The sequence below is a fragment of the Macaca fascicularis genome, chromosome 2, assembly GCF_037993035.2.
Source record: "Macaca fascicularis isolate 582-1 chromosome 2, T2T-MFA8v1.1".
Lineage (NCBI taxonomy): Eukaryota > Metazoa > Chordata > Mammalia > Primates > Cercopithecidae > Macaca > Macaca fascicularis.
This window is the reverse complement of record NC_088376.1, coordinates 3,330,459-3,347,098: the sequence shown is the minus strand read 5'-3', so window position 1 is coordinate 3,347,098 and position 16,640 is coordinate 3,330,459. Positions and strand designations below refer to the sequence as shown.

General features: G+C 38.6%; 1 protein-coding gene and 1 long non-coding RNA gene across 24 annotated transcripts in view; one reads left to right on the top strand and one right to left on the bottom strand.

The window, feature by feature from the left end:
- Window positions 1-16,640, top strand: part of LOC135969585 (uncharacterized) — a 305,912-nt gene that overhangs the window by 138,810 nt on the left and 150,462 nt on the right. The window lies entirely within an intron of this gene.
- ACAP2 (ArfGAP with coiled-coil, ankyrin repeat and PH domains 2) overlaps window positions 1-16,640 on the bottom strand; it is a 181,299-nt gene that overhangs the window by 26,125 nt on the left and 138,534 nt on the right. For 13 of the 23 annotated variants that reach the window (XR_012430552.1, XR_012430550.1, XM_074030727.1 and 10 more), the window contains 5 exons: window positions 11,735-11,786; window positions 10,223-10,323; window positions 9,509-9,614; window positions 2,543-2,751; window positions 2,150-2,219 (listed from right to left, as the gene is read on the bottom strand). Coding sequence is in view for 19 of the 23 variants with exons in the window: in XM_074030727.1 (XP_073886828.1) it covers window positions 2,150-2,219; window positions 2,543-2,751; window positions 9,509-9,614; window positions 10,223-10,323; window positions 11,735-11,786 (538 nt within the window). In the remaining 4 variants the exon portion in view is untranslated. Of the gene's footprint in view, window positions 1-2,149; window positions 2,220-2,542; window positions 2,752-9,508; window positions 9,615-10,222; window positions 10,324-11,734; window positions 11,787-16,359; window positions 16,381-16,640 lie in introns of all 23 variants that reach the window. The other 10 variants (XR_010584841.2, XR_012430551.1, XM_065539686.1 and 7 more) reach the window with 1 other exon arrangement.

Sequence of the window (16,640 nt, the reverse complement as noted above, 5' to 3'; positions counted from 1 at the left end):
AAAAAAAAAAAATTACTCGGGAGGCTGAGGCAGAAGAATCGCTCGAACTCAGGAGGTGGAGGTTGCAGGGAGCTGAGATTGCACCACTGCACTCCAGCCTGGCCGACAGAGAGAGACGCCGTCACAAAAAAAAAAAAAAAAGGAAAAAGAAAAAGGAAAAAAAAAAAAAGGCCGGGCACCATGGCTCTCACGCCTGTAATCCCATCTCTTTGGGAGGCCGAGGCAGGCAGATCACAAGGTCAAGAGATCGAAACCATCCTGGCTAACACTGTGAAACCCCGTCTCTACTAAAAATACAAAAAATTAGCCAGGCGTGGTGGTGGGTGCCTGTAGTCCCAACTCCTCGGGAGGCTAAAGCAGGAGAATGGCGTGAACCTGGGAGGCGGAGTTTGCAGTGAGCAGAGATCGCACCACTGCAGTCCAGCTTGGGCGACACAGCAAGACTGCCTCTCCAAAAAAAAAAAAGAGAGAAAACTTGGAAAAAACTATCAAGAGTTAGGCACACATTTTTTACATTAAATAAATTCACAATATACTATGATTAAAATTTGAAAAATATTGTCATAAAAATGAGTGAATTTAAAAAAAATAAAAAACATTCTATTTTAAAAAGAATGGGAATTAGTATCTGCTTTCTTTTTATTTTGGAGACAGAGTCTTGCTGTATCACCCAGGCTGGAGTGCAGTGGTGCGATCTCGGCTCACTACAAGCTCCGCCTCCCAGGTTCAAGTGATTCTCCTGACTCAGCCACTCCAGTAGCTGGGATTACAAGCATGTGCCACCAACCCCGCTAATTTTTGTATTTTTAGTAGAGACAGAGTTTCATCATGTTGGCGAGGCTGGTTTCAAACTCCTGACCTCAAGTGATCTGCCCACCTTGGCCTCCCAAAGTGCTGGGATTACAGGTGTGAACCACCACACCGGCCACAATTTTCAGACAGAAACAAATGAGTATATATTCCAACCCTTAAACTCATCTATTTTCTACAATATGGTAAACTAGATGGCAGGAATTAAAAGGATTATACTACTATTTCAAATTTTGTAAATCTTATCAGAAACCTGTCGTGGTCTAAAATTATTTATGACATTTTCATAGATATAAATTCTTAGGGAAAAAAGGAAGACTTGGTATGATGACTCCTAACCTGACAAATGTAAATTTGCAAATCACCCTATGCTAAAACAACCCAGTGGGGTCAAAAGCTTTACTAATCCATCATGAAGTTTAGTATAGCAATAGACCTCTTATATATTTAATAAGAATCTAATCAGAAAAGATTAAAATTAAGGCATAGAATCTGAACTAGGCCAAGGGTAGTGACTCACACCTGTAGTCCCAGCACTTCGGAAGGCCAAGGTAGATGGATTGCTTGAGCCCAGGAGCACGAGACCAGTCTGGGCAACATGGTGAAACCCTGTCTCTACAAAAAGTACGAAAATTAGCCGGGCATGGTGGCATGAATCTATGGTCTCAATTGCTCGGGGGGTCTGCAGCAGGAGGATTCTTTGAGCCAAGGAAGTCCAGACTACAGTAAGCTGTGATGGCACCACTACACAGCCTGCACAAGGGAGCGAGAAGACCCTGTCTCAAGGAAAAACAAGAACAGTGAACTAACCTGGAGTTAAGAGTGCTATATACAAATGTAGCCTTTTTCTTTTTTTTTTTTTTTCTTGAGACGGAGTCTCGCTGTCGCCCAGGCTGGAGTGCAGTGGCGCGATCTCGGCTTACTGCAAGCTCCGCCTCCTGGGTTCACGCCATTCTCCTGCCTCAGCCTCCCGAGTAGCTGGGACTACAGATGCCTGCCCCACCTGGCCAATTTTTTGTATTTTCAGTAGAGATGGGGTTTCACTGTGTTAGCCAAGACGGTCTCAATCTCCTGACCTTGTGATCCACCCGCCTTGGCCTCCCAAAGTGCTGGGATTACAGGCGTGAGCCACCGTGCCCAGCCAAATGCAGCCATTTTTAAAACTTACAATGAAAACACCAGATTTGCCAAAATAGCCTCAGATATGTTTCAATACAATTTAGCTAGCATACACTGTCAGCATGAAGAACTCATACATTTGCAAACCAAGATTCTAAAATCTTCACTTTTATGTGAAAATATGAAAATTTTAAAGCAAAATTTTTTGTTGTTGTTTTACCTTTAAAAGTTCCGGCTCCCAGGTGTCTAAAGTTAAAGATCGTACTTTCGAAAAATGAACCCCAAGACTCCTAAGTGGAAAAAAGACGACCGCATTACTATCAAGTCTCCGTTTACATATTTGTGCAAATTCTTTTTTAATGTGACACAGGCTCTAATAAAGCCCTCAACATACACAGATAGGGACATATCTTCTGTTTAGTAATGAATGATGAACCAAAGTCCTCAAAAGCTTTTACAAACCAGGATTTTAACCACTTCTTAAAAGGTACAAAGATACAAACTGGTGATTAAATTAGGGAAGTGGAAAAGGGCAGCTAACAAATGAAACATGACCATTTCAATCTGTGTTTATCCAAAAGAAGAAATTCTAATCCTGGGCAGGCCTACCCACCGGTGAATTCCGGAGCACTCGATACACAAGGTGATGCCCAGGTTGATGCTGGCCCACCGTGGATCTGCCAGGCCACAGTCACAACAGCTAGCATTGCCAGGGATACACTGGACCCGCTGAAGTGCACTTTCTCCTTTCAATAATTTCTCTTTTGACTCACTTCCAGAATCTAGGCTTCCTGTGGATGGAGATGATTTCTTATCCAGCTTCTAAAAGAATTAAGAATTACTTGTTTTTTTAAAAAAAGATTGAAATACTTTGTTGCACACTACATGCTCCAAACTAAAGCTTCCAATCAATAAATTAAAGGCCTGTTACAGGCATAAGCCAGGCAATATTCTAGCTAGAAATTCAAGGATAAAAAGAAGTAGGTTCTTCCACCAGTGAACTTTTATTCTAGTGGGGAGAAACATTGTAAACATTTAAAATTATATATAATAAATGACACAATGAACATATGTACAGAAAATGAAGACAGAGAGAAAGGGAAACACTAGTTTAACATGCAGAGTGGAGACGGAGGTAATAGGTAAGGATTAAAACTCAAGAATGAAATAAATTACTGTTTTATACCACACTTTTCCAAGGTGTTCAATAAACTTTAAGCTAGTCATTTTTTTTTTCAGACTTCTCAAGGATAAAGCAAGTTATTTTAATTACTACAGTGAGTAACTAGGAAAGGTATGAGCTTATATAAATACTAAAGAAGAGATCAACTACATAATTATAACTACAGAGTGAATCAAATATAGAACATATAATGTTTAAAACTTCAAGGGATATCAGGTAAAAGAGGAAAAAAATAAAAGATAGCTGATTAACAAAAAGCTAATTTTTTGGCTGACAGCGGTGTCTCACATCTGTAATCCAAGCACTTTAGGAAGCTGAAGCGGGAGGATCACTTGGGTCCAGGTGTTCAAGATCAGCCTGGGCAACAGAGCAAGAGCCTGTCTCTAAAAAATAATAAAAAATAATATGTCTGGGCACAGTGACTCACGTGTGTAATCCCAACACTTTGGGAGGCTGAGGCGGGTGGATCACTTTAGGCCAGGAGTTCAAGACCAGCCTGGCCAACACAGTGAAACCCTGTCTCTACTACAAATACAAAAAAATTAGCTGGGCATGGTGGCACACACCTGTGATCCTAGCTACTCAGGAGGCTGAGGCATGAGAATCACTTAAACCCGGGAAGCGGAGGTTGTAGTAAGCCAAGGTCATGCTGACAGAGTGAGACTCCAACCTGGGTGACAGAGTGAGACTCTGTCATACGAGTGTAAATACATACATACATACATACCATACAAACATACAAATTAGCTAGGCATGGTGGCGCACACCTGTGGGTCACAGCTATTCAGAAGGCTGAGGCATGAGAATTGCTTAAACCCGGGAAAGGGCTGTTGCAGTGAGCCATGCCACTGCACTCCAGCCTGGGTGACAGAGTGAGACTCCATCATACGTACATAAATACATACATACATACAAATTAGCTAGGCTTGGAGGTGCACACCTGTGGTCTCAGCTACTTAGGAGGCTGAGGCATGAGAATCACTTAAACCCAGGAGGCGGAGGTTGCAGTGAGCCAAGATAATGACACTGCACTCCAGCCTGGGTGACAGAGTGAGACTCCATCATATGTATGTAAATACATACGTACATACATACATATGAGCTAGACATAGTAGGACACACCTGTGGTCCCTCAGGAGGCTGAGGTGGGAGGATTGCTTGCCCAGGAAGTCAAGGCTTCAGTGAACTATGATCACACCACTGCATTCCAGTCTGGGAAACAGGGCAAGACTCTGTCTCCCCACCGTCCCACTACATGGCCATAATGACCAAACACAAAGATGTGGTACTTAGATCCTAAACAAGGACAGATATGGTCTATAAAAAGTCTTCTGGTTTAAAAAAATTTCAGGTTGGGCACAGTACCTCATGCCTGTAATCTCAGCACTTTGGGAAGCTGAAGTGGGTGGATCACAAGGTCAGGAGTTCGAGAGCAGCCTGGCCAATATGGTGAAACCCTGTCTCTACTAAAAATACAAAAAAAAATTAGCCAGGCATGGTGGCACATGCCTGTAGTCCTAGTTACTTGGGAGGTTGAGACAGGAGAATAGCTTGTAACTGGGAGGCAGAGGTTACAGTGAGCAGAGGTCACGCCATTGCACTCCAGCCTGGGCGACAGATCGAGAGTCTGTCTCCAAAAAAAAAAAAAAAAAATGAATAAATAAAAAAATTTCAACCTTAAAAGCCAGTATATTAGTAAAGAATCAATAAAAATGCAATTTGGCTCTTGTCTTGCCCTTCTTGAAAACTCTATTGAACAGCCATTAGATAGGACCACGCAAGGTAAGAGTGTGTACACAGTATTCTAGAGAGGATTGAGCTGGATGAAAAACAGAAGCATAACCATGCGCAGGCTGTCAGATCCCAAGAAGGGTAAGGAGCATGTCTGCATAGGGAGGCGGCTCAGCAAGGGAAGCTGAAGCCTGAGTAGGGAAAGGAAGGCTGCGAAGCAGGAGTGCCACCTAGTGTGAGGTGTCAGAGTCTGACGGAGCAAAAGGGCACCCCACGCAGAGCTGGGAGGACAAGGTTAGGGCAGGTGGCAACAGATACAGAATATCGGTTACATACAGGGGGATCAAACATAAAAGTAAACATGTTAAAGACAAATGGGAGCCAGATTTCTCAACACAGAGAAAGGAATTATTGATATGGAAAAGGAGAAAACTAGAATGAATCCTATCAAATCTGGAGATACCAACAGGCACACTAATGGTTTTCAATGTAAATAAATGTATTTTTAAAAGATGTAAATACGTATATGTGTATACACACCCAAAAACTTATTTTGATTTCTAAACACCATTCTCTGCCAAAAGTTCATTTCAAAGCACCTCCTCAACAAAATACTTATTACCTACAAAGTTTAAAAGATTAATCCTACAGTAAAGAAACCCACCAGGACACTCCCTGAATCAAATGATCAAAGTTAACATCACCAGTGGGAACAAATCAAAATCATGTGACCCGAGAGGATAAAGTGAAAAGAACACAATATCATTTATGTAACACTCCTGCCAAATTGAGGGACATTCTACAAAACAACTAGTCTTTAATTTTCGAAACTATCAAGATTAAGAAGGTCAAGGTAAGAATGAGGAACTACTCCTGACTGAAGAGATTAAAGAGACGTAACAACTAAATGCTATCTACACTTGTAAACTAGATCTTTTTGCCATGAAGAACGTCATTAGGACGATTGCTAAAACTTGAATGATGTTTGGAAATTAAATGGTAGTCACGTATCGATGTTATTTCTTGATTGGTGGCTCTACTGTGATTATATAGGAGAATGTCCTAGGTTGTAGGAGGTACTCATTAAAGTAATGATGCAGGCCGGGTGCAGTGGCTCATACCTGTAATCCCAGCACTCTGGGAGGCTGAGATGGGCGGATCACTTGAGGTCAGGGATTATGACCAGCCTGGCCAACATGGTGAAACCCCAGCTCTACTAAAAAATACAAAAAAAATTAGCCAGGTGTGTTGGTGTACCCCTGTAACCCCAGCTACTTTGGAGGCTGAGGCACAAGAATCCCTGGAACCCAGGAAGCAGAGGTTGCAGTGAGCTGAGATTACGCCACTTCACGTTGGCCTGGGCAAACAGAGTGAGACTCTGTCTCAAAAAATAAACAAAAGAAAGTAACGATGCAGGACAGGTGCAGTGGCTCAAGCCTGTAATTCCAGCACTTTGGGAGGCAGATGCGGGTGGAGGCAGATGTGGGTGGATCACTTGAGGCCAGGAGTTCCAGACCAGCCTGGCCAACATGGTAAAACCCCACCTCTACTAAAAATACAAAAATTAGCCAGGCATGGTGGTGTGCGCCTGTCATCCCAGCTACTCGGGAGACTGAGGCACGAGAATCACTTGAACCCAGAAGGTGCAGACTGCAGTGAGCTCAGACTGCACCAATGCACTCCATCCGGGAGGACAGAGAGACTGTCTCCAAAAAAAAAAAAAAGCAATGATGCAGTGATGTGGCATCACGCTGGCAACTTATTCTCAAAAGGTTTGGGGGAAACAGTTATTTGTTCTGTACTTAGAACTTCCCTGTGGGGCTGGGCGCAGTGGCTCACGCCTGTAATCCCAGCACTTTGGGAGGCTGAGGTGGGTGGATCACCTGAGGTCAGGAGTTCGAGACCAGTCTGGCCAATGTGGTGAAACTCCGTCTCTACTAAAAATACAAAAATTAGCTGGGCGTGGTGGTGGGCACCTGTAATCCTAGCTACTGGGGAGGCTGAGGCAGGAGAATCGCTTGAACCTGAGAGGTGGAGGTTGCAGTGAGCCGAGATCATGCCCCTGCACGACCGCCTGGGCAATTGAGTGAGACTCCATCTCAAAAAAAAACTTCCCTGTAAGTTTAGGATTATTCCGAAATTTTAAGAAAGAAGTATTTGTTTTACCAGAACATGTTTGATAATGGGAATTAGCTAATGAGCAACTATATAAGGAAAGAATGTCAATATTATATACAGAAACCAGGTTGGTTCATTCCCAAGTTTTCTCTATATGCTAATGTTTTTGCACCAAATTAGAGAACTAAGTACACAAGCACAGCATAACTTGGGTCAGCCACTCCAAGGAACACAGCACTGAATATGACACCAATTCACAAAAGTATTAATAGGAGGAATGATTGTTTAAGCAGGACAGTTCAATCCTATTGTTGCCGCCCCCCATCTCCATGCCACTAGGGGACTGACTGCTCTCTACACATAAACACAATGACGAAGTTATCCTCTGGAGGATTAAAACAGAGTGTCTCTGGATTGACTTCACCTGAAACGTGGAAGCCAGAGGATTAAATGAACATACATACAATATGCTAAGATACCCAGTGCTTAGCTCCCCACCAGTCCCTCACACCTGTGATGCGAGATCAGTGAGCCTTCTCCGGGAAATCACACCAGCCGAAAAGACTCAAAAAGACCCTGATGATGGTTGTTCCTCAACAAATGGTCCAGACTTAGGCGAAGGCCACAGTGAACAAAGTCCTAATTCTGTGCTCAGAGCTTCCAAAGAAGTTTTTAGTGCCTAACATTTATGATCAGATAGCCAAAGGAAGCCTTTAACGCAATACCTCTCAACCTTGGTTGTTTATGGAACTAACCTAGAAAGCCTGTTAAAGTATTGATGGTCAACTCCATCAAGTGTTCTGGGGTGGTACCTAACCAATGGGGGTTTTTTAAGCTCCCTGTGTGATGACATCATAGTATGCAATGATGGTTAAGAACCACAGCTCTAACACTGATTCCATGAAAAAAGAACAGGTCTGTATTTATAAACAGTTAGTGAACAAACGGAGCTCTTGGAAATTAAATATGTGCTAGCAGAACTGAAATATTCAATAGAAGACTTGAAAGATTAACTGAGCCATCCTGGCTAACATGGTGAAACCCCGTCTCTACTAAAAATACAAAAAACTAGCCGGGCGTGGTAGCGGGCGCCTGTAGTCCCAGCTACTTGGGAGGCTGAGGCGGGAGAATGGCGTGAACCCGGGGGGCGGAGCTTGCAGTGAGCCAGAGATCGCGCCACTGCACTCCAGCCTGGGAGACACAGCGAGACTCCGTCTCAAAAAAAAAAAAAAAAAAAAAAAAAAAAAAAAAGAAAAGAAAGATTAACTGAGAAGATTTCCCAGAAAGTAGAGCAAAACAACACACAGACACAAAAATAAGAAAACCATAATACCAATCCAGAAAATACAGAGAAACTGCAGAGGAGAAATACAAAAGATCATTAATAAGAAAAGCTTCAACATCAACACTGGAAACTAAAAAAACAAACAATGCTGTTAAAATTCTCAAGATTATTTCCAATCTTAAAATATCCAGCCAAACTACCAATCAAATATGAGGACAGAATCAAGACATTTTCAGACATGCATGGAATCACAAATGCCTCATTTTCAGGAAGCTACTAGAGAAAGTACTTAAGTTCTTCTTAAGAAGGAGAAAGATACAGGATACAGGAAAGAGAAGAATCTCCAGAAATGATTTTGTAAGGAAATCCCAGACTGACAGCCATACTGCAGGCTTAGGGAGCAACTGGTCCAGATTGGAGACGTGTGATTCTAGAGACAGACATATTGAGGGCTATCTTTGCCAACATGCCCTTTGTCAATGTTCCCATCATTTGTACCCAGACAAGTTCACATAAGCTTGGCTTCTGGTCCACTTCCTGCTTTCATCTCTACGCCTTTCTGCTTGGATCAAGTTAGTCGCCCCCCACAATCCCATGCCTGAAAAGGTTCTGCTTTGATCTATATTTGGGAGCTGGAAGTTGGCCACGGTAAGTTTTGAAATACAGTTTAGAGAAAAATCGATTCCCCATATTCCCGACAATTATCTATCACTAAGCCTATGCCACAGTCTTGCCAGATGACCCAAAAGTGCTGAGTTCCATTTCTCAGGACTCACTTACTCACTCATTGCCTTGCCCAAAAGACTTTCTTAGTAAGCTCTTTGAGAAATGAGGCCAGACTATGACCTAAGTTTCCACATTCACCTTATCTTTTTAAGGGGCCTTCACCTAAGAGTCAACATTGCGCTTCCCTTTTTTGCTTTCATTCAGTTATAAATACCTTTCATGATGATTACTTTATTTTATAATTAACTAAAATGGCACAATACTTTGGGGGAAAAAAAAACAGGGAAATACCTTATTCCAATCTGGTTCATACATTCAAATATTAAAACAAACATACATTCATAAATACTGAAATAAAATGGCAAGTGAAATCAAGAGAAATAAAAAAGAAATCCACATTTTAAAAATAAAACTCATTTCAATTACATAAAATCATCTTCCGTAAAAAACAATGTTACATATAGTCACATAACATTGCAACTAAAATCAAGAATTTTGGCAATATATTATTTGGTATTGCTAATACCTCTACTAACCTCTGATTCATCACCCTTCTCTCTATAAGCAGTAGCAATACTGGTCTGAACAGCCTTAATCCATGCCTGGCGCAGCTTTTCGGAATCTGCCTGGAGCATACAACTTCTAAAAAGAAATAACATATTTTCTCAGACACTCAGTTAATGCCAAAAACACCCTATAAGCTTTGTATGTTTTTCACTTTGCTATTTAATAATTTTCTAGCAAAAAATATATATATAATTTGTTGAAAAAAGCTTTTATTTCATGTATCTTTAGGGCAAAGTATGTTGACGAAGAAATCAAGGTGCCAATGAAACAAATTATCTCTTAAAAACAAATAACCCATCCCTGAATATTTAAAAAAAAAAAAAAAACTCTTAAATTTACCATATAAACATAAAAATACTCATTTTTTTTCTACTGGGTACAAATATAAAATGATAGTTATCAAAGAAACTCATATGATTTTAATTCATCATCATAATAGCTAAAATTTTCATATGAGCACATAAATCACCTTTATGGAATTAAAGAATAGGATAAATGGTAGAAGTTACATAAATATCTGACTATATCTGTAACCATTAATTATTGAAATTTATTTTTAAAACTTTTTTTCCTCTTTAGCACAGAAAATTACAGACAAATGCAAATTCCTGCACTCTGGGAAGTTCTTTAAGACAAACTATAAAAACCTAAAAGCAAATCACAGATCCTTTAGAACCACTTACTTCGTTGGTGAGACCACCTCAAAGCAGAATCGTCGCTCTATGTCTTCACAATGTTTCACTGTGCAGAGCCTGAGGTCCTCAACTACTACAGTCGGATTATCCTACAGGGAGGAAACCACATTTCCACACTTTTCCACTTAGGTTTTAATACTACCAATAACAAAATACTTAAAAATATTACTTGGCATAAGCAGTCTAATTTTTTAGACACAGATAGGGGTTATCAATATAGACATGAAAGTAATTTTGTCCTGTTAATAATTGTATCTACCTCATAAATTACATAGAGAGTAAATGAAATGGTTTACATATAAAGAGCCTGGTCCAACAGTTGATACTTAGTAGATTCTCAATAAATGTTAATGTTCTGCAGCTTTTCTTCCATCTTCTTTCATATCCACTCTCCTGGTCCCCACTCACATATAATAAAGCTACTTTCCTCCAAAAGAGAAGCCTTTATTCAGTCAAGTTTTAAATAACTCAAAGAAAGCTACAACTTCCTAAAATACCTAAGTGAATCAAAAAGATTTTATCACTTTCTACTATTTAATACCAAGTTTATCAGAATAGAAGAAACCATGAACTAATTAGCTGATTAAACGGCTTCTGTCATACAAACCTGCTACCATAGAACCTTGCAAATAAAATTTCAGTGTCATCTCAAGAGTAGAGATTTGAAATTTGCAGTTTACAGAATGTCATTCAGATAATCATTAGTTATGAGAATAACTAATGATTCTTTTGTTTCTAGTTATTTTAATATTCTCAACTCACATGTAATCCCAATATGTCTTTCCCATAAATAATACTTCCTCATCCTTAAAATAAGGTTCAGGAAAACAAACATATAAAACAATATTAACAAATTTAAGGGGTTCTATTTAAATTACTTTCAGCTTACATTTTAATTAATGTAATTTTTAACCATTCTGTCCTATCACCTTTGGCCCTATTGTGACATTATTTAAAAGGCATCCTCTCTTTCATCTTCAAAACAGTGGTATGGAATGGCAGTGTTATTTCTGTCATGCACTAGACAAAGATACATTTAAAGAAATAAAAGTATGTTGTATATTTCAAAATAGCTAGGAAAGGAGATTTGTAATGTTCCTAAGACAAAGAAAAATGTTTGAGGTGATTGATGCCCCAGTTACCCTGATTTGATCCTTACACATTATATACAAGTATCAAAATAGCACATGTACCACAAAAGTATGTACAACTAATATATACCATTTAAAAGCTACCAAAACATTTTTTAAAATCCTGTGACCCAGAAAAATCCATCTCAAAGTGAGGAAGTAAGAATTTAGGATTCAACATGACTTTGCTTTTAAGAATGAAATGTTGAAATTCTCCACCCTAGAGTCCTCTTATACCTGCTCAAACAGAAAACTAATAATTATATTAATTTTACACACATGAGTATTTATAGACTTCAATGTTTACCAAAACAAGAAGATAAATAACTGAAATTGATAACTCATTAGGTTTTCACTTATTAACACCTACCTTAAATTTTTTCTGGTAAACCAACTGATTATTCTGTATTGAAAACCAGCGCCTACAGAAACACAAAATAGATTAAGTTTTCATAAACATAATTTATTTCCATTGTTGTTAGAAATGAAATATTTGAGAAAGCACTGGAAATCACATTGTGGTAATTATGTTTTGAGAAGTGCATTGTATTATTTTGCTTTATATAAACTGATTCTAATATGGGAAAACTATTGAAAGTAAAAAACAAATGTTTTAAAACCACAGGTTAGGAAAATTAAAGTACTACATTTTGATTAATTTCATGTCATAAATTTACATCCTAACAAAAGCAGTTACCCTTTATGCTACCACCAAATAATAACTGTTTTAAAGTACAAATTTAGTTTTTGAGGTTCCTCAAAAATAACTGAACTCTTTCCCCAGAAATAATTGCTTTTCTTATAAAGTTGGTATAAATGTATATTGTGAATAAAAGTATACACTTGTGGCCAGGCACAGTGGCTCACACCTGTAATCCCAGCACTTTGGGAGGCCAAAGCGAGTAGATCACCTGAGGTCAGGAGTTCGAGACCAGCCTGAACAACACAGTGAAACCCAGTCTCTAATAAAAAATACAAAAATTAGCCAGGTATGGCGGCAAGTGCCTGTAATCCCAGCTACTCAGGAAGCTGAGGCAGGAGAATCACTTGAACCCGGGAGGCAGAGGTTGCAGTGAGCCAAAATCACACCATTGCACTCCAGCCTGGGCCACAGAGCAAGACTCTGTCTCAAAAAAAAAAAAAAAAAAAAGTATCCACTTATATACAGAAAAACATTGAAACAAATTGTGCTTTATTTTCAACCTTTCAGCAGATAATTCAGTAAGAGTCTGATTTGATAAGCACAACAGAAAACTAATCATGTCAGAACTGACATCTAACGAGAGACAATCACAAATTAGCTTGGTCTTAGTTTCATACAAAATACTCCTAAGCAAATTAATCAAAGTTATTACTACAAATGATTCACTCAAGTATTTATATGGTTCTGCTCGTTACTGTAAATTATTAGGCAAACAATTTACTTACGACCTTCTTTAGAAGAAAAATCTAAGCTATGTATGACATATTTACTAATTCTAATTTATTAAAACAATAAAAGACCTAAAGGCATAAAAAAAATTCACAGCCAAAAGCCATTCAGAAAAGAAAGCAAAACTTCTTATAAAGCATGAAAAGTAAAACAGTATTTGAATCATTATTTTAAAATTAGTTTCATGTGAGATGATTTCTACTGTAACATTAGTTATTAATCAATTAGCAGATAGAGATTCTACCTTTTCATTGGTACTAATATGAAGCATTAGCAATTGTATTTAGACATTTAGAATTTCTATTTTTAAAAATTAAGTCAATTATCCAAAGCTGTTCTCATCTCGTGACTAGGAGATGCTTTTCCATTTTTAAGCCATTCACTGGAAAGACTGTTAGGTTTTCTTACCACTTAAAGAGGAATCACCTTTACCATTAAAAAAGACATTTGTTAAAGAAGCATCTAGATAAAATGAGCTGGGTTGCCTCTAAATGCAAATCATCAAGAGGTAGGCTAGAAAAGGAAGAACTTCTGGGTTTCTTTACTTTGGGACAGACAGTTGGTTAGAAATGTTAAGGAAGTACCTACAAACAAACAAAATGGTGCAACCCTGCCACATGGGATGACATGCAATGGAAACAATCTCTGATACTGATGAAAGCGTTTATGTAAAAATCATTTGAAGTAGGGTGAACTGTAGTAATACAAAATCATTTGTTTTATATCATAGTCAATTCCATAATTCGATGAGAGCTACCAAGAGTTTTACTGAGCAACAAAAATCACACTTATGTAAACTTTTCATGCTTCTGAGGTCTTCAAAAAATTAACTTCTCTTGACCTGCTGCATCTTAGGACAATATCTTCTAAAAATAGTATCAAAATGCTATATTAAAACGTATGTTGTTGTCAGAGACCTATCCCTCTGATTATTAACTCTAAGGATCACATGTATTTCTGAAACCCAGTTCCTCTGCTATCTGCTTCTGAATGACGTTTTCATATCATCAGTTTTTATAAACTGAGGAAAGAAAACATAAACTCTTAATTTTACATCTCTTAAGGAAAAATGTCATACATCCTAGGTAGAAAACATTTTTTCAATTATTATACTAAGATCTGTGTGTCTTACGACACTATCACTCCTCCATTGTTATTACAAATAAAAAAACTAATAACCTAACATTGACCAAAACTTTAATCAAGTAAAAGGGAATATAATTTTTAATTCTTTCTATAGAATAATCCTAGTTGTTATTAACATTTCATTGTTGTTGTTGTTTTTGTTTTTTTGGTTTTTTTGAGGCAGAGTCTCACTCTGTCGCCCAAGCTGGAGTGCAGGGGTGCGATCTTGGCTCACTGAAACTTCCGCTTCCTGGGTTCAAGCGATTCTGGTACCCTAGCCTCCCGAGCAGCTGAGGTTACAGACACACGCCACCACACCCTGCTAATTTTTGTATTTTTAGCAGAGATGAGGTTTTACCATGTTGGCCAGGCTGGTCTATAACTCCTGGTCTCAAGCGATCCACCCACCTTGGCCTCCCAAAGCGCTGGGACTACAGGCATGAGCCACCACGCCCGGCTCTAACTGTTACTAACATTTCTAAGAAAAGGAAAAGTAGACTTAAAAACAGCTCATGGACTGTGAAATATAGAAAAAATACTTAAGTTTGGATTCAGAAACTGACCACAAAGCCAAAATACAAGACAGCTTTTTGTTTTGTTTTGTTTTGTTTTTTGATTTTGTTTTTGTTTTTGAGACGGAGTCTCACTCTGTTGCCCAGGTTGGAGTGCAATGGCACGATCTCGGCTCCCTGCAACCTCCGCCTCCTGAGTTCAAGAGATTCTCTTGCCTCAGTCTCCCGAGTAGCTGGGATTACAGGCATGCACCACCATGCCCGGCAATTTTTGTATTTTTAGTAGAGACGGGGTTTCGTCATGTTGGCCAAGCTGGCCTTGAACTCCTGACCTCAGGTGATCCACCCGCCTCAGCCTCCCAAAGTGCTGGGATTACAGGCATGAGCCACCACGCCCAACCAAGACAGTTTTTAAAATAGAAAAATTTGCTTCATTAAGAAAAATAAGGTACCACTTTGTATCTCAAATTGAAATAACTCAATACACATTTTATTAAATTCTAAATATTATACTTTAAAAATATATGTGGTAAATATTAAATTTATAAATTATTAGTTATTAATATTAACATACCAATTAGAGTTTCCAAATGACAACATTTGGGCAGGAAAAAATATATATATATACACAAAAAAATCTTTTACCATGTTTGATCACTAGTCCCACACTGCTCTTAAAATCAAGAACATGAGTAAAAGTCAAACTTTGAAACCTGTAGAAGCTTTATTACTAGAACTATAAGGATGATGGGTTTATTTACATATCCATTTAAGTGCCAAACAGGTAAACAATTGGTAAAAATTAAAAGCCTGAACATGAATGCTCCTTTACTTCAATTTATATATTTATTTCTTTTTTTTTGAGTCGGAGTCTCGCTCTGTCGCCCAGGCTGGAGTGCAGTGGCACAATCTCGGCTCACTGCAAGCTCCGCCTCCTGGGTTCATGCCATTCTCCTGCCTCAGCCTCCCGAGTAGCTAGGACTACAGGCGCCCGCCACCACGCCTGGCTAATTTTTTTTGTATTTTTAGTAGAGACGGGGTTTCACCATGTTAGCCAGGACGGTCTCGATCTCCTGACCTTGTGATCCACCCACCTCGGCCTCCCAAAGTGCTGGGATTACAGGCGTGAGCCACCGCGCCCAGCCTTCAATTTATTTTTATACAGAGAAAATAATGGCAAAACAAAAAAAGGTAAGGAACTGACAATGTATTCTTTCAACATAATCAATATGGTTTTACCAAAAGGACTAATCCTAGTTACTGCTCAAATTTTTAAAAAGAGTTTACTAGCTTATTTCCCTCTATATTTTTATTTGTTTAGACATATATGTAATTTTTTTAGAGACACTCAGCCTGGAGTGTTGTGGTGCAATCACAGCTCACTGCAGTCTGGAAATCCTGGGCTCAAGTGATCCTCCCACATCAGCCTCTGAAGCTGCTGGGACCACAGAGGCATGCCACCACACCCAGCTAATTTCTTATTTGTTTATATGTATTTTGGCAGAGACGGGGTCTTACTATGTTGCCAGGACTGGTCTCCAATTCCTGGGCTCAAGTGATCCTCTAACCTCGACCACCCAAAATGCTGGTATTACAGGTATAAGCCACATATCCAGCCTTTCTCTTTTTAAAAAAATAAGACATATTTAAAAAAGGAAAATTACTCAATCTGTATCTTCTTTGGGTAATTATAAATAAATCAAATATTCCTTTAAAGATTAAAACAAATTGAGGAGATGTGCAATTAAAAGGTATAATTCCATTTCTCAAATAAAATATTTATATTTTCTTCCCAATTTAAAACATAAAGAGACTTTTTATCCATTGCAAGTAATCCAACTGAAATGCAAGTTAATTATGAGCTTTCTCGTGCCAAAAAGGAAACTGGAGTAAGATGAGGGTAAAGGGAAGGAAGCCATTTGGTACCTGATATGATCGGGCTTTTTCCTGTCATGTGAAAAAACGGGGCAGGATTAAAACATAAAGGAAAGGTGGTAAAAGAATGAAAATGAAAAATGTGCAAAATAAGCAAAGGACTAGCATGATACGAAAATAAAGCAAGAATTAAGAAACAAGCTTAAGCTCTGAACCTAACAAAATAATCAAAAGTATCTATTGCATTTTATTTACTTTTTATACACATATGCATTTGTACAATTAATTCCAACTCTTAGGACTCTGAAAATTTCAGGAATATTCAAAAAGTT